Source organism: Danaus plexippus (genome assembly GCF_018135715.1).
Source record: "Danaus plexippus chromosome 16 unlocalized genomic scaffold, MEX_DaPlex mxdp_23, whole genome shotgun sequence".
Lineage (NCBI taxonomy): Eukaryota > Metazoa > Arthropoda > Insecta > Lepidoptera > Nymphalidae > Danaus > Danaus plexippus.
The window spans coordinates 2,023,133-2,038,905 of record NW_026869851.1 but is presented as its reverse complement, the minus strand read 5'-3'; the positions used below and the strand labels follow the sequence as shown (position 1 = coordinate 2,038,905).

General features: G+C 29.1%; 2 protein-coding genes across 2 annotated transcripts in view; both read right to left on the bottom strand.

Annotated features, from left to right (window-relative positions):
- LOC116771723 (hepatocyte nuclear factor 4-gamma) overlaps positions 1 to 5,211 on the bottom strand; it is a 35,502-nt gene extending 30,291 nt beyond the window's left edge. The window contains exon 1 of the mRNA XM_032663658.2: positions 4,903 to 5,211. Within this exon, the coding sequence (XP_032519549.2) occupies positions 4,903 to 4,999 (97 nt within the window). The 5' untranslated portion in view covers positions 5,000 to 5,211. The remainder of the gene's footprint in view (positions 1 to 4,902) is intronic.
- Positions 5,212 to 10,496: 5,285 nt separating this feature from the next.
- LOC116772022 (protein twisted gastrulation) lies at positions 10,497 to 15,427 on the bottom strand. Its single transcript, XM_032664046.2, has 5 exons — positions 14,954 to 15,427; positions 14,575 to 14,781; positions 13,015 to 13,150; positions 12,591 to 12,659; positions 10,497 to 11,686 (listed from the first exon to the last, which is right to left on the bottom strand). The coding sequence occupies exons 1-5, from the start codon at positions 15,153 to 15,155 to the stop codon at positions 11,578 to 11,580; spliced, it is 723 nt and encodes a 240-aa protein (XP_032519937.1). The 5' UTR covers positions 15,156 to 15,427; the 3' UTR covers positions 10,497 to 11,577.
- Between the last annotated feature and the right edge of the window lie 346 nt (positions 15,428 to 15,773).

The following is a 15,773-nucleotide window of genomic DNA, read 5'->3' as shown; positions in this document are numbered from 1 at the left end:
TGAAGTTATTATATATAAATATTTATCACAAATATATAGATATATATATATGTATAATAAAGTAATTATTGGAGATTGGGTAATCTAGAATCGTAAAATCGTAAATATAATTACGTTTTGTAATTGATAAACTAACCGCAGCTCTTAATGAGTTTACAGATGGCAAAGTTATGTTTCTCCCACAACACAGTTTACCTATTCGTTTGAAGAAAGTCTAGATATTTGCTGTTTAATAATTTACTTGACAAAATGGCTACCCAGTGTAATGATCGCTAAGATTTTCTACAACATAGATCAGTAGTTACGTCTTTGGTTTTACACATAAATAAAAAATATAATCCGCTTTTTTGTTAATTAGTTTATTAAAAACAAAACGGTCCAGAACTAGTTAAAATTATATTTCTGCTTCTAATTTTATAAGGTCTTATAATAAATATTGGGTTTCAGCAAAAAAAAAAGATCGCTTTATATGTCTTCGTCCGAAAGTAAAATTTAAATTTTTTATTATAATAATAAAAACTATTTTTTACATAAAATCAGCCCAAATTAATAATTATAACATGAGTTTTTTGCCAGTTATAATTTCATCAAATCGTTCTAGCCATATTCCTAGATATAAGCCGGAAAAAATAGACATGGAAAGATGGACAAAAAAAATCTTTTTTTTTTTTTTTTTATAAACGTCCATTATCAAAGAGCTGTGTTCAACGTAACAAACGGACACATCAGTTTGACTTATTTATATAGATGTAAATATATAGTTGTCAATATTAAATGATCTCTCGTAATAAAATAATATATAATGTATGATGCAATTGTTTGTTTAAGTTATTACATGTCATTGTAAATTTTAATGTAAAATGGATAATATGAAAACCACAAACAGTCAATCGTCGAATCTCGTCATCTTTTAAGACGCGCTGATATTTTTGTTCGTATAAAAATACATATATCTATGTATAGAATTGTTAATACTATGTTATATACTTGGCATAACACTCCAGCGCTTTCAAGGTCTTCATCCGATATTAACTATTTAAACGCCTCTCATTAATTAGACATATCTATCACAAACTAATGACATTTTATGTTTTATTGATCTGAAACTATCTGATGGATGCAATAAGACCTAAGCTCACGTGTATGTGAGCATACAAACATATAATCTACACATAGATAAATCTCTATGTTTTTTTTTTTAATTAAATTTTTTTGTAAATAATGCTTGTGAGATATCATCTAATGTTGTTATAATACAAAAATAACAAAACTCAAGGTCATTCTGAATTATAATGTGTTTTAAAAATATACTTCGCTCTTAATAGTTCATGATATTAGTGTGTATGTTTGTTTTTAGAACAACGACATTGTATCGTCCTATTCGATTTAACCGTCGGTTTTGAGTTTTGTAATCACAGATTAAAGTGTTGTTAATTTTATAAAGAAATAACTTCGTTTGTCCTTACAGTGATCGATCGGTGTTGCGTAAACAAATTTATATTATGTGTTTACCATAAGTGTTGTACACTTAACGATCAGTATGTAGTGTGAAAATTTATTAAATGAGCATATATATCCTAATTCTTAACAATAGATAAAATAACGACTAGTTATTCTTTCATATGTCATACATGACATTTTTTTTTATATAATCATTATCATTTCACATAAAAAATGTGTGCAAAATAAGTTTGTATATTTACTACTGTTAGTTTTTTTTTAAATTAAAAATCATTAAATATTTCAAATATAATATAATTAAAAATATGAATAAATTGTTCAAATGTAATATTACCTCAATTTAAAGTTTCCGCAGTCGGATAAAAAAAATTATAAAAACTCACTTTGTAACAGATTTCAACTATAAAAATATCTATATGACTGGCTTTATGACATCATACTTGAGTTTTTAAGCAGAAAAAATGCTTATAAAATCTCATACTTATTACGGAATTAAATAGAACTGTTGCGGTTGAAAAAACATATGTCAAATCCATTTGACATATGTTTTTTGACATTACAAGTCATATTTTAATATTACATATACATATATGTCATTTCAGTCCAAGTATTCTTACGGGTTGGATGTATTTCTCAACAATTTTTCGACCAGTCACCAGAAGCACTATTATTCAGATCATTTTAATTTTTATTCCCCACCAACCATCATAAACGTATGTATTTGGCAAGATGTACTCTTACTACGTGTTTGCCGTTTGTACGATTAAACACTGGTACTTGATAGTTTCCAGTATTTCATTCAGAAATCTTTTCACGCGTCCATCAACATATGTTAAAATAAATTCAAAAATTCTAATACTCTTTAACCTCTTGTTTCACAGTAACAAACAAATGAAATGTGCTCTATGGATTGTTGAACACAAATAGTGATTTACTATAGATTTTTATATATTATTGAGATAAAAATAATTAAACTTAGTCACTTACTTCTGATGTAACGTTACTACAAGTTTAATACTAGGCATGACTCCGATTTATCATTCATAAATCTTCTAATAGTATTAACGTAGTCATGAATGGCGTAATATAAGTTTTCTGTATTTTTTAATACACAAACATGTGTTAAGGACACTCTGAGACGAGGTGAAACTTCACAGCATTCCTTGGATTCACCGTGCGGGTGACGCGTCCATCGCGTTGCAGGGAGAGGAGCTTCAACAGTGCCTGGAACTTGCGACCCAGGTGTAGGTTTAAGGGGCCCCTTTCTAACGCATCATAGTATAGCCCTACTGACGTATCTATATCTAGTAATCTATAGATTATCGATAAAATCAGACTAAATAATTGCATATTCGATCTTTTCTAGAAGCATTCTATACTGTGGTGATGCTTACGGAAAATAGTCAACAGTTTAAAACCGAACAGCCGATATATACGCTTAAACAAAAAGTTTTTAATTCAGAAAAGACAAAAATATTATTCATTTAAACCATTTAATTAGAGATCTTAATCCGAAATTATTATTTCCGAAGTAAAATTCACACATATTTTATGTAAGAGATATTTATTTTTAGATTAATTTATTATATAAGATATTTTACACGTGATTTTTTTTTGGGTAAACTCATTCAGTTACAGTGGGGGTCAGATAAGTAGAAATTATTTGCCACACCCCAAAAAATAGAAGTTATTTGGTCACACTTATCAAATTGATAAATTATTAGATAAAAAAACGATGTAAATTACAGTACTTATCATAAAATGGTTGGAAATTCAAGTACTTTGAAATCACTAAAACTAACAGTATTTTATTGATAAATTGAAAATATTAAAAAAATAACCAAAAAAGTACACAATATTCCCTAATAGTCATAAATATAGATCTAAAAATTTTAACCTTTTTCGGTTCAAATTTAAATTGAAGTATTATTATTGTTTTTTAGGTAAACTGCTCTGTAATTTCAAACAATAGATTGTTTTTTAGCTCTTAAATGATAAACATTTTATTGCTATTCATTATATTATGTCTCGATGAAAACGTATTTTTACATGAGTCACGTTTTTATTATATTTTCGGATTAAGATAGTGTTGACAATGACTATCAAAAAATGGAGAGAGTAACTTTAAATTTTTTTCAAATGTATTTTAATTATAATAATGTTATAACTTTATAATATTTTGTTTATTTATATCTATAATTAATAATAATTTGATCAAGGCCATATTAAAAAAAATCATAAGTGAAATGTGTCAGTGATGAATTAGAAAGAGCGTTATTACTACGATTGTTCGTCGTCTAACTTGACAGACATTTTCGAGTTTTTGTTCGATATATTATAGAGAGATGAAACCTCTTAGCATTCAATGGATTCACCGTGCGGGTGCCGGGTCCATCGCTGACTGACGATGAAAACTCATAGTACGGTTAGTGATGGTTAGAAATACATAAACTTTAATATCGATACTGAGAATGTATTGAAGAAAACTACATTTTATCACTTAGTAGTTATGACCACATTTTTATTAGCTTCTTGCAAATCTTAGATAAATTACAATTATAATGTTTTACAAAATTCTGGAAGGAAAATAAAGATTACACATTTTATTTCAAATGCAAAAAAAAAAAAATTCAGAGAAAAAACAAACATTAGCAAAGGGCAACACAAGTCAGCCCTGATGTCACCCGAAATTTACAAGACAGTAAATTGTCGATCAAAACCAAAAATGTTATCTTTTTTATTCAAACTGGCCGAAATCGAAATTTTTTACCCGTCATTACTTATTAAGTGATAAAAAAACTTGTCTGGCATAAAGATAATTATTAATTATGTATAGTTCCTTATATTTGTTGGCTTAGTAAATACATTTTTATCTCGTGCTTATAACAAAGTCTTAATAATATTCAATATTATATGTCATGATAATGTCTTATTCACTCCTTTTACATTCGTTATATTTCTTTCAGTATTAGAAATAGGATAAGCTTTTAAAGGTTTAAAAATAATAAAATAATATTTGTTTATTGACGTATATAAGGAAAAAGCGTCTTTGCCTGGCTAGCTATTTTGATTATGTAATGTTTGTGTTCTGTTGTGTTGTGTTGCGGAAGTAACCTCCAAAAAAAAAACTCAGTAACAAAATCAGTAATAAACTGTACTATTAATAAGCAAATACATATTGTAATAGGTATAGTCGTAAAATATTACGCTGGAGTTATTTCAAACATCAAAATTTAATTGCAATGATTTAATCATTGCTCATTTATATTTATTTAACAAATGACTGTTAATTGTCTTCACATCTGAGAACGAGTTTCATATAATGATTATATTCTTATTTACAATGCGACATTTTAACGTATCTAACGCCGGGTTAATCTACAGTTGTCGTACCAACATTTTTAATGTGTCATCTTATAATATACGGATTAAGATAATTACCAAGTATTTGTAGGAAGCTGTCCTCCAGCCTCATGGTTGATGAGAGGAGGTAATCCGTCCCCTCCAGCTCACTTGGCGACATCAGATCGCTCCTCATATTGTTATCAAACAGTACAAAAACAGATGAATCAATATATTATAACATAATATGTTTCATTATCACAATTTTCACCCATCACTGTTACATAAACGACAGTTCATTTTGATATTTAATGCAAACAAGTTTATTAAGACGGTTAAATAATTTTAAACGTGTTTTATTAAGCGACACGTTGTTCCCGCGCGCCGGTCGCTTGCCGTCTCCTCGACGCCCGAATAGTACGCGTCAGCTGATCACTTCACTATTAATAATACGGAATTATTTGAATGCAGTTAACTGACAACTGCACTCAATATTTATTTCAAAATGCTATGGGATGTCCAGGTAAATTTATGCTGAAATGTTCTTTAATTTACTTTTCACTAATAATCATTTAAATTATATGGATGAAAAAATGATTTCAAAGTTTTGAAATATTTTGAGCATTGTTGTTGTTATGTCAAAAAAAAAAAAAAACAGCCAACAAAAACCTTTTCATATAAAAAGTGAGGTATTTGTACTTTTCAATTCATTTGACCTTTCAATGTACAGATAAAACTTATAAAGATTAAATCAATAAAGATTATATTTAAAGAAAAAACATATTTGAAAGGAATATATTCCTATTACCAACGTATTAATTATCGTCGGAGATAAACAATTAAAAACTAGAAAAAAGCTTCAGTAAGTAATCATTTCAAAATTTGTAAATTAAAAAATGTTTAAAAATTGTGTAAATTGATAGACAAAAGAATTGGTTTTGTATAATAGTTTTTTGTCAATAAATATGAAAATAGAAACAAAATTTTTGGGCATATTATTAAGAAGTAGTAATAATTTTGACACTCGGCTTGTGCTCAAATTTTTTGTACGTCATTCAAGAACATAGAATTATTATATTCCAATAAACTAAGCCCTCGTTTTCATAATAATTGTCATTGGAGTATGTCAAAATCTTATATGTAAATAAAAAACTCAAATATAAATATTTAACCTTAACAAAATGATATTCTTTTTAAAGAACATTTTTACTTTAATAGTTTCGGATTTGGCTGTACACTATAAACTATATGCTTTCATATTTTTGACAATTTCAACGATTTATCTAAAATATGACAATATTTTTGACAAATTAATTAAAGGAGTGTCTTAATATTAATGTTTTCAAAATAGCCATCAACATTCACTACGGTGGGCTCAAAATTTTTGCAACCCTAAATGGATTCTTTCCTATACCGCTTGATAACTTTTCATTATAGGTCGAGTATGTTTTATATCAAGTTTTCCAAAAGTTATAATAGACAAACTAGTGTTTTTTTTTAAATCAGTGTGACTTGTGTTACGGATCTCTATGTCCAGAATTTTATTAAATTATTTTTCGTTCTACAATCTAGTCTAGTTTATTGGTTCTAAGGCATGTTGTCAATATTAACGAGAGGAAATAGACCAAATTTTCTACGAAATCAGTTGCGTAATTATGGCATCTTCATTGATACATGAAAACTCTGTCTGCTAGCTAATATCTCTTGCTCCTAGATCCAAGATGACCCGTTTACGGAATCTTTTCTTCAAATAATGTCCGTTTGAACCATCTTCTGACACCAATAAGATCTAAAAATTTTCTCATATAGAGATAAAATATATTTTTATTGTACTATAACTAATTATTGAATTACGTAACATTTTTAAACTATGTATATAAAAACACACACGTATATTATCTAAAATATTTGATAAACCTCGTAATTGATAGATAAACTACGCGCCTAATGCGACACACATGCGAACTTTTAAATACGTATAGAAATCTAATTAGTTTTACTGTAAAGTGATCCAAGTATCACCCACCATCTTAATGCTTTTATCAAACCGTTCGCTTATCACTATGTCCGCTTTGTTTTAGGATCTTTATTAAGGTTAATGATTTGATTATTTTAGATTGTAGCCGCTAGATACTTAGCTACATTAAAATACCGTCAAATCTAAGCTATTTTTTAATATGAAATCAATTAAAAAGTATTTCTATATACAAGAAATGACGATAAATATAAGTTTTTTCTTTGTCGATACGATCGTGCATTCATTCATTCATTAAAATTATTCAATAATTATATATATGTTACCGGAAATATATGAAATCAAGGAATTGTATAAAAATCCTAGGAAATGTGTACAATTCCGATACTGTTTAGGAAATGTATAAAATATTGTTTGAAAAACTATTTAATGCATAGATATCTTAGGAAATGTATAAATTTTCTCGGAATTGTATATAATTCCAATATAGTATTAGGAAATGTATAAAGTAAATGCTTTCTGTAATAAAACACGATAATAATATTATTTTATTATAACACTTAGTGAGACAATCGGGTAACAGTCATACCGTAAAATAATAATGATATAACCTAACCTAAACTAACCAATAATCACGAGAAGTCTTTCCAGCATATGTTTTTGCCGTAGAAACTTCTTCAATTAACTCTTTATAACGTTCATCTTCAATAAAAGCAGTGTTTTTAGCGTTTGTTAATTTTCTTAATGAAGCCAAAGTCCCATAAAATCGCTCTTTCATAAGCGCGATGCGAGATTCTGAATACTCTCCCCTCGCCCCGCTGTCCCCGAGTACCCACCAATATCTTAAATGTTTTACATTTCCAATTACTATTTAGGAAATGTATAGATTTCCTAGGAAACGTGTAATGTGTAAGTATAGTATAATTTATTTCACACATTTCCGTGCGATTTTAGGAATTACATACATTTCTTAGGAATTGTATACAATGACGGATTACACACATTTCCGTTAACATATCTAATAAATTTGCAAGAAATAGTATTTAGTAATAGTTTGCGGTTGTCATGGCAACCGCAGTTTCTCGGCAGCCATCTTTAGATTTAGGTTATGAAAAATTACCAAGTTAAATCAATTTTCTCCCAGCTTGAAAATTATAAAAATTTTGTTCACTCACAAAATACTAATTTAGAACATCACCAAGATTCTTATTTACCTCAGTAGCTATTTTAGTAATTTGAGTTGATCTCCAAAATATTAGGTTCTTCAATCTTAAAAATATTATGTATTCTCTGTATTCGGTTTTTCTTAATCCTGTATTTGATACAGCGACAACAAATAATCAAATATAGTGTTTTGGAAACGAAAACACTATGAGGTAATTCGTGTTTATCTTTCCCTCATTTGTCTTGATTTGTTTCGCTTTATCTTAATATCGACACGACAGTCCGTTCTCAGTTTGATAAAAAAAAAAATTGTCTTTTGTTAGTTCTAGTAGAAAAACAACGAAATCTTGATTATAGTTTTAAGTTTAATGTTTTAGATTAAATTGTAGTGAAAAAATACACTATTCGCTTATAATGATAAGGCATAACAGGTAAATTATATAATTCTAAGTTATTGATTACGACACTTAATTTTTGTCAAGCAAATGGGTCATTGTTTATAAATTAACATTTTCTCAACACACAGGATGATGAACAGTTGTGATATGGAAGGGTCATTAAGGTGATGAAACCCTCTCAAAGAACCCTTAAGTTATATATCATATGCAACGTCCATAAGCCGCCGCCAGAATCATATTGCTCGCCTGGTCTGGATGCTGGATGTGTCGATGTGTTTTAAAAAATGGTAGAGCCTAACTGTAGTCAAGTAACTTACTTCGTTAACCTAGAATTTACAGGTGATAATATTGTAATCAAACTCGTTGCTGGAACTGAACACAATTTTTGAGAAGCTTCTGTAGACTTCAGGTGAAATGCCAAGATAACGGGAATATCATAACGGAGGGTCCTGTAGCCTATTACTGATAGAGTTCGGCTGAGCGGTGTTCCTTAAAGGTGGAACACCTTTAATTTTACTTTTTTATTTTCACCTTTAATGGAACACCTTAAATACTCGTCTAATGTACTCACTAAGTTCTTCGAGGATTTCAAATGATGGATATGGTCAGTGCTAAGCTATTGATGCGATCAGTGGCATTTCCTATAAGGAAATTGTAAGGCTTCTTAGTGTAGCTACAATTACGACAAAATAATCTATGTTTAGAGTATATCTAAGTATCAAAATCAGAAATTCGGTTAACAGAAGCCGAATCTAGATAGCCAACGTGATTATAACCCATAGCATGGTAACCACAGCATCATCACGGTAAGCATAGACAGGTGAATGACCTCGCGGAAGTCGCCAATAGTAGATGGTCATACCCATAGCCACTATTTGAGACAATTTGTATATAACACAGTATTTGTTTCTGGCTCAAAGAGGCTTAATACGTAGAGCTAGATAAAAACTATGAATAAAAATCCTTAACAAGCGTCATGTAAGTTCTGACTAAGTTTTCCAGGTGTTTGGTTCTGGTCTTATTCTTTTCGTTGATTTAGCTTTAGTTTGTCTTCCTATCTAGGCCCTTAACAGTTAGGAGTTAGCCCATTAGGAGAGTCTAGCTCTCAGTCAGACTTGAGCCTGAAGTATTATTAGTAATTGAAATTACAACATAAAATATATGTTATACTTAAAAAGAGTAAATTTTCTTGATAACTATAATAAAAATATATTTTTAAACAAGGCAAAAAATATATACATATATCTAATTTAAAAATAATTATAAAGTTCCGTGTTATCATTATGTTTTCAACTCTTGTTTGATTTCCTTTAAAAGAAATGTTTTTGGTTTTGATGTGGTAAAGTTTTTATAAATTTGACGTTTACTCATACTTATAGATAATTCTGTATACGGCCAGCTTAACATCTTGCTACTCCTAAACCTGTAGAATGAGGGGTCTAAAACATAAAGGCCATTAAACAAAGTAAATAGTATCAAGAGAAATTTCAGAATTCTCACACAATTCCAGGTCCGGCATGAGCGATGCCTTAAAACGATACGCTTAAAATTGCATCGTGGCTGGAACACCGTCTGTGGAAATCTAGTTCAACCTTCCAACAAGAGGCTCTTGCATTTGATCCACATTGTTCTGAAAAAATTATGAAGCGGTTATAAAATACATCGACTCCTTAAATTATTTTATTTACCAAAATCATTATATCAACAATTCTAGATTTCAAGTGTGTTTCAAGTGGCAAATATTATTTTATAGAAAACTGAAAAAGATTTTAAAACTAAAAGATTCCCGTGTTTTCAAGGTGTAAACACAACCACGATGTTTATTTGATTCTACTTATTTTTATTATTTATTCCAAAACTAAAAAGGTTTTATTCTCGTATATTTTGCAAAGGAAGCCACGTAATTGATTTTCCGCGCGTTCATATACTCAGGGTCGACGACACGCTTCAGAACTTTTAATCATAATAAAGTTATAACAAATATATGAATAAATATATATATATATATATATATGAAGAAAATAAAATAATAATAATTAGTTATATACATTCATATAAAAAAAATACAAACTTTAATTCAGGAAGACTGTATTCGGTTTTATTTTTTCCGTCATGTTTAAAGAATTACATATAATAAAGGAAAATAAAAATCAACGGAAATGTTCACTGTTTATTCATTATCATTTAATAAAAAAGTTTCCATAAAAATATAAAATGTTACAAAAAATATATATTCACTAAGTCAATTAAATTTAAACATAAGAATATGGCGCTAAAATAAACAAGATGGCGTCTTAATATCAAAATGGCATAGATTTGTACAAGCAACAAAAGTTTGGCACTCGTGAGATTCGGATCTATTGCTTACTTTCATTAATTCTAATGAAGACATAACGATTTACTGGGACAATTATATTATTTAATTTCAAGAATCAAATTTAAAAATTATGTCTTACATTAAAACAGTAAATGAAGCAAATAGAATATTTTACACTTAATATTATTTTTACACCAGATAATACGTACTTTTGTTAACTCTAATTAATGGACTAACAAAAATTTTCCTTCAAAATTTCCTATTTAAAGACTTTTTAAATTAAATACTTTCAAATGGCATCAAATAATTACCTAATGCAAATTTCTGAACTGACTTCTTTTTCTAATTGCAAGGACGGATAAATAATAAATAGATTTTAAAGCGTATTATTTATCTACATACATTGAACTTAGCTACAATAATATTCATAACATATCAAAAATAGTAATATGTTAATCGAGATTCAAAAAGTTTAATAAAATAAAAATTAAAAGTATTTTGAATTTTCTGACATTTTTGTTTAATAATTATGGCAACACTGATATTATGAACTCGAAAAGTTTTTGTAACTGGCAGTCTTATAACATCATTACACGAAAGGCACAAGATAACATATTATACTTATCAAGACTTAAAATAAGATATGAGCTCCCACTGTTTAATTTAATTTCATTATTTGTGACATAAAATACATTTGTCCCTCGAACTTTAAAATTATTATCAATATAGAAGTTTAAAGTGCTATGATTTAAAACATGCAAGAAATATTTTTAATAATACAATAATTTTCTCAGCCACATTTGTGTGCGGAGCTAATAATTCAGTTATTGTATTTCGTATACATTATACTTAGAGAGTTAATTTAATTTCAATGTATCTGATAAAGCAGACTTTATCAACAGTGGAAACGTAAACAATGCTTAGACAGACTGCGCGTCGACCTCCTCGCCGTAATCTAAGTCGTCGTAAAGAAGATCGTCGTCCTTAGTTATATCCGGCGTTTCTTTGCCGCCGGGACACGCGAGACATCTGAAATTTCATGATAAACATTAATTACTAACAAAAACTATACGGACATATGAGTCAAAACACCATAATCCATAGCAATTTGCTTGATTACGTATTGTGTTATTGTTTAAATCACACTTCCACCTTAATTTTAATTAGACATAAAAAAATATTTTTTGATTTATTTGTAAATTTATTAAATATTTTTATATTAAAATAATTATCGAATTAATTATTCAATAATGGCAACACTGCTAACCGTTCATACGTTCATTCACCTCCTCTATAATATCTTTGATGCAAATATCGGATGACAATTAGAAATGTCATTTGTGTGATCACTCGCTCGATGGACATAATGTCATTGTCACGATTAACATAACGAGATGTTTATTATTTATCAGCAACACCTGCACGACACCCGATACTCGTGTTTTTATAATGAGGCCTTGCTAAAGCAGGTGCGCTATGGTTTCGCTAACATATTATATATTAGGAATCTTTTTAAAAATGTCATCGGTCGAGTTAGCATTTTATTTATTATACGTGTAATCCATAGATCCTTTTTATAGCTCTCGGTTAAATTTAACCGATATAAAACACTTTGAACACGCTATACTTATACATACCTTTGTTAAGTATACATTGATTTTTTTTATCACATTTTTAACGTAATTTTTTATGTTCCTGATGCGTTTTAAATGTCATAATCGAATGATGTTTCATTTTTAATACATAACAAAAATGACTAGCGCTCGATTAGTGCTTTGTTTATATCATATAATCGTAATAACTTATTTCAGTTGCGTATCAGAACAATGGTAACATTTCGCTGCAAACCGGCGAATACAACCCAATCGTGTTTGTTTGTTTGAACCAGTAACTGAATCTATTTTAATCCACGTCCATATTAAATTATTCTCACCTGCTCTCGTTGATGCCGTAGTACAGACACTTATCGCCGACGCATTCACAACAACCGTCGTGGAACCACCTGGGTGTTGTTCAGTTAAATTTAATAATCGAATTATTTTAACAACAACAACAGATTAAATACAACAAATTGTTCTTATTAATAATTATATATATATATATGTAGGGAACGTAACCATGGAATGTTATCGATTAGTTACAAATCAGTTTCACTGTGAAAAGTATTTTATCTGTTTCAATTGCCCATGAGAATATATGGAATAAGAAGAGAAATGTTCGAACGCTTTTGAGATTGAACAAGAACATTATACAGAATCCTTCAACAATAACAACGTGCGAGCCACAACAGGTTTATTTTGGTGCTGTTTACGATTAATACGATAGAGAGATTATTTCAGGAATGATCGAGGACTCACCTAAAGCTGTTAGAGCCCATAGACCTGCATGAAGCGCGACATTTATCGCAGGACATACATTGGGACATGTACGCCACCGTACAGTTAAATGTTACGACATCACGGCTTATAGGCTCCGACTCCTGTTCAACGCTCTCTGCGGATTTATATTAAATACTATAAATAAACATTATTAACTATACCATTTATGTTACAACATGCCATGAATCTCAATACAACATTCGTGATTGACTTTTAAATATACTTAAAATCATCTGATCCGTTTCGGATATTGCGCTGCTATTAATATTTGAAACGGAGAAGATATACTATGCGTACGATGTGTGGGTATTAATATATTTTGTCTTGATTCATAATTAAATTCATAACATTATAGTTATACAGTCGAAACACGAACGCCTAACACAAATACACTAGCAATAGAATATTTGAATGTACATATTTAACCGTTAATCCATTTGTGCGACTTAAAGATAAACTAACTAGTGGTCTTAATGATTCATTGGGTTCTCGGAATTACTATAGAATGCAATTTGTATGAATAGATTCTGCTAACGAAGTTTAAGATAAAAGATCAAATGACATCGCAATACAAATAAGATGAACCGAGGACAGGTAAAACATTCCGTCGTGACTCACGGCCCTCATCACGACGGGGTTCTGAGTTTATAAGCCAGGTGTTATTTTTCATTCATTAATATATATAAATTCAATAGTATTGAATTTATGATAAACGATTTATTGATTGGAGTTAAATTTCCCGCAAATTTCGATACTTATATAATCGAGGTCATAACCTAACTAACCGCCTAATTGTATAAACATATGAGATCTTCTAATAAAATACAACAGTGGGATTATTAACAAATATGTTTAAAGCTAAATGAGTTATGATATCGTCTCTAACATTAATATTAAGCTAAAATTTTAAAAGAGATATTGAATAAAATTGCTATAGATATAGAACAGGAAATCATTGGTACCACTGTAATGTAACATTCAGTAGTTGCACTTTCGAAACCCTCATCGTGGCAATAATTTTTTATTCTATATTTTCTAATTAAATTTAATTTCAAGCAACATGAGATCTATAGGTACTTTGCATTGTGTTCTGGGACCTGCAGGAACTTTTTGCTTGTGCATAGCTATCAGAAAAGCTTATAATATATATTTTTTTTAATTTCGTTTTAAGACTAATACCACATAATTTTTACAGATTTGACTTCACCAGCTAAGGTCTGAATATTCAAAAACGGATTAAATGAAGAAAATTAATAAATACTTCTGTTTAAATTTACTGTCAAGGAAATTTAAATATAATTTTTGTGGTATAAATTTCTTAATTATGTTTATTATAAAATACATTATTAACAGTTTTAGAAATATTATATAAATCTGTGGAAAATTTAATATCTCTGGATATACAAACTATTTTAATTATCAAAATTGTCTGTTTTTAAACGATCATACAAATTACATCCAAATAAAGGATATAAAGCAAATATAATAGTTATGGTAAATAATATTATTATTATAGGACATCTGAAGTATTTTACTCACGCAAATGATATACAGGTTGTCTTTCTGGTGTAGCTCGGTAAGCGGATAGATCAATGTCTACTGGGTAAGTGATGGACAACCACCTCTTCTGAGGATCGGGGTCACTGGTTAAAGCAGCAAATAGTCCAGGGACATTATCTTGTAACTCCTCTACATATGATGACTTGGACAGTTCAGTTTGAGTGTCATTGGGCTTAGGACACATGTCTGTTGAGAAAATTGTTGAAAAATTATTTTATTATATATTTATCTTTTATATTTATAAAAATATACTTATAAATATCTGGTCAAATTTTTTTGTAAATAAAAAACCATTTCAATATAGTAATTATGAATGAAATTTAATTGTTCAAACTATTAAATATTCTTTGATACTCACCAACACAACTGCAACACTCACTGTACAAGTAACTGAGACAGTTAAAGCAATCTTTGCAACATGAGCAATCCTTTAGGTCACATTTGCAAGATTGTGTTAGCATGCACTTGGACACAACACTGGCACAGATAGCCTCATTGCAGGTGTACACTACCGATACAGCACACAGAAACGATAAAATAATAATAATTTTATAAGACATTTTCAATATAATAATAAAACACTTCAGTTATAATTAAATTATAATCTCAGTTGTACAGCAAAAATATCATTTGGACATATTTTTAAGTCATTAATTTAATAATTAACGTGAATCTCAACAAATGTGTGTGAAATACTTTGTTCAGTTTCAATTGTCACGGGTACGCTATCACAGTTAGAGTAACTAATAAAGTATAAAACTAAAATGGACAACGATCTTATACTCGTTGTTCACAAACAAGTTCTGTTATGAGCCATCTATAATCTGACATGACATTAGGAATAGGCGTGAAAGATGCGCTTGCGACTTATACTCCATAGATAACATAGAGTGAAGAATGGAATGGAACGAATGATACACTTATGTATTTTGTTCATTATATTTTTTTTCACAAAATGTAAAGAGCAAAATATGCTACTTTACAGTGTTTTTTAAGCTACGCCTAAAAAGGAAAGAAAATTGTATGTTTTTATTTTTGGTTAATCGACTTAAAAATATTGCGCAATATTAAAGATCAACTTAATTGCTTATAATAAATCAAAGGATAATAATAATAAGAGATGTCCTGCAGTCTATGAGAAGTTTTTCGCTTGCTTTAAATATTTTTTTATTATTTGC

What these genes read in the sequence shown, in the direction of transcription:
- LOC116772022 (XM_032664046.2), bottom strand. Translation starts at nt 15,155, where the DNA reads ATGTCTTATAAAATTATTATTATTTTATCGTTTCTGTGTGCTGTATCG. An exon ending in TGAGTGTTGCAGTTGTGTTG is followed by an intron (nt 14,782 to 14,953) that starts GTGAGTATCAAA and finishes TTTTCTCAACAG; the next exon opens with ACATGTGTCCTAAGCCCAAT. An exon ending in ATGGGCTCTAACAGCTTTAG is followed by an intron (nt 12,660 to 13,014) that starts GTGAGTCCTCGA and finishes AACAACACCCAG; the next exon opens with GTGGTTCCACGACGGTTGTT.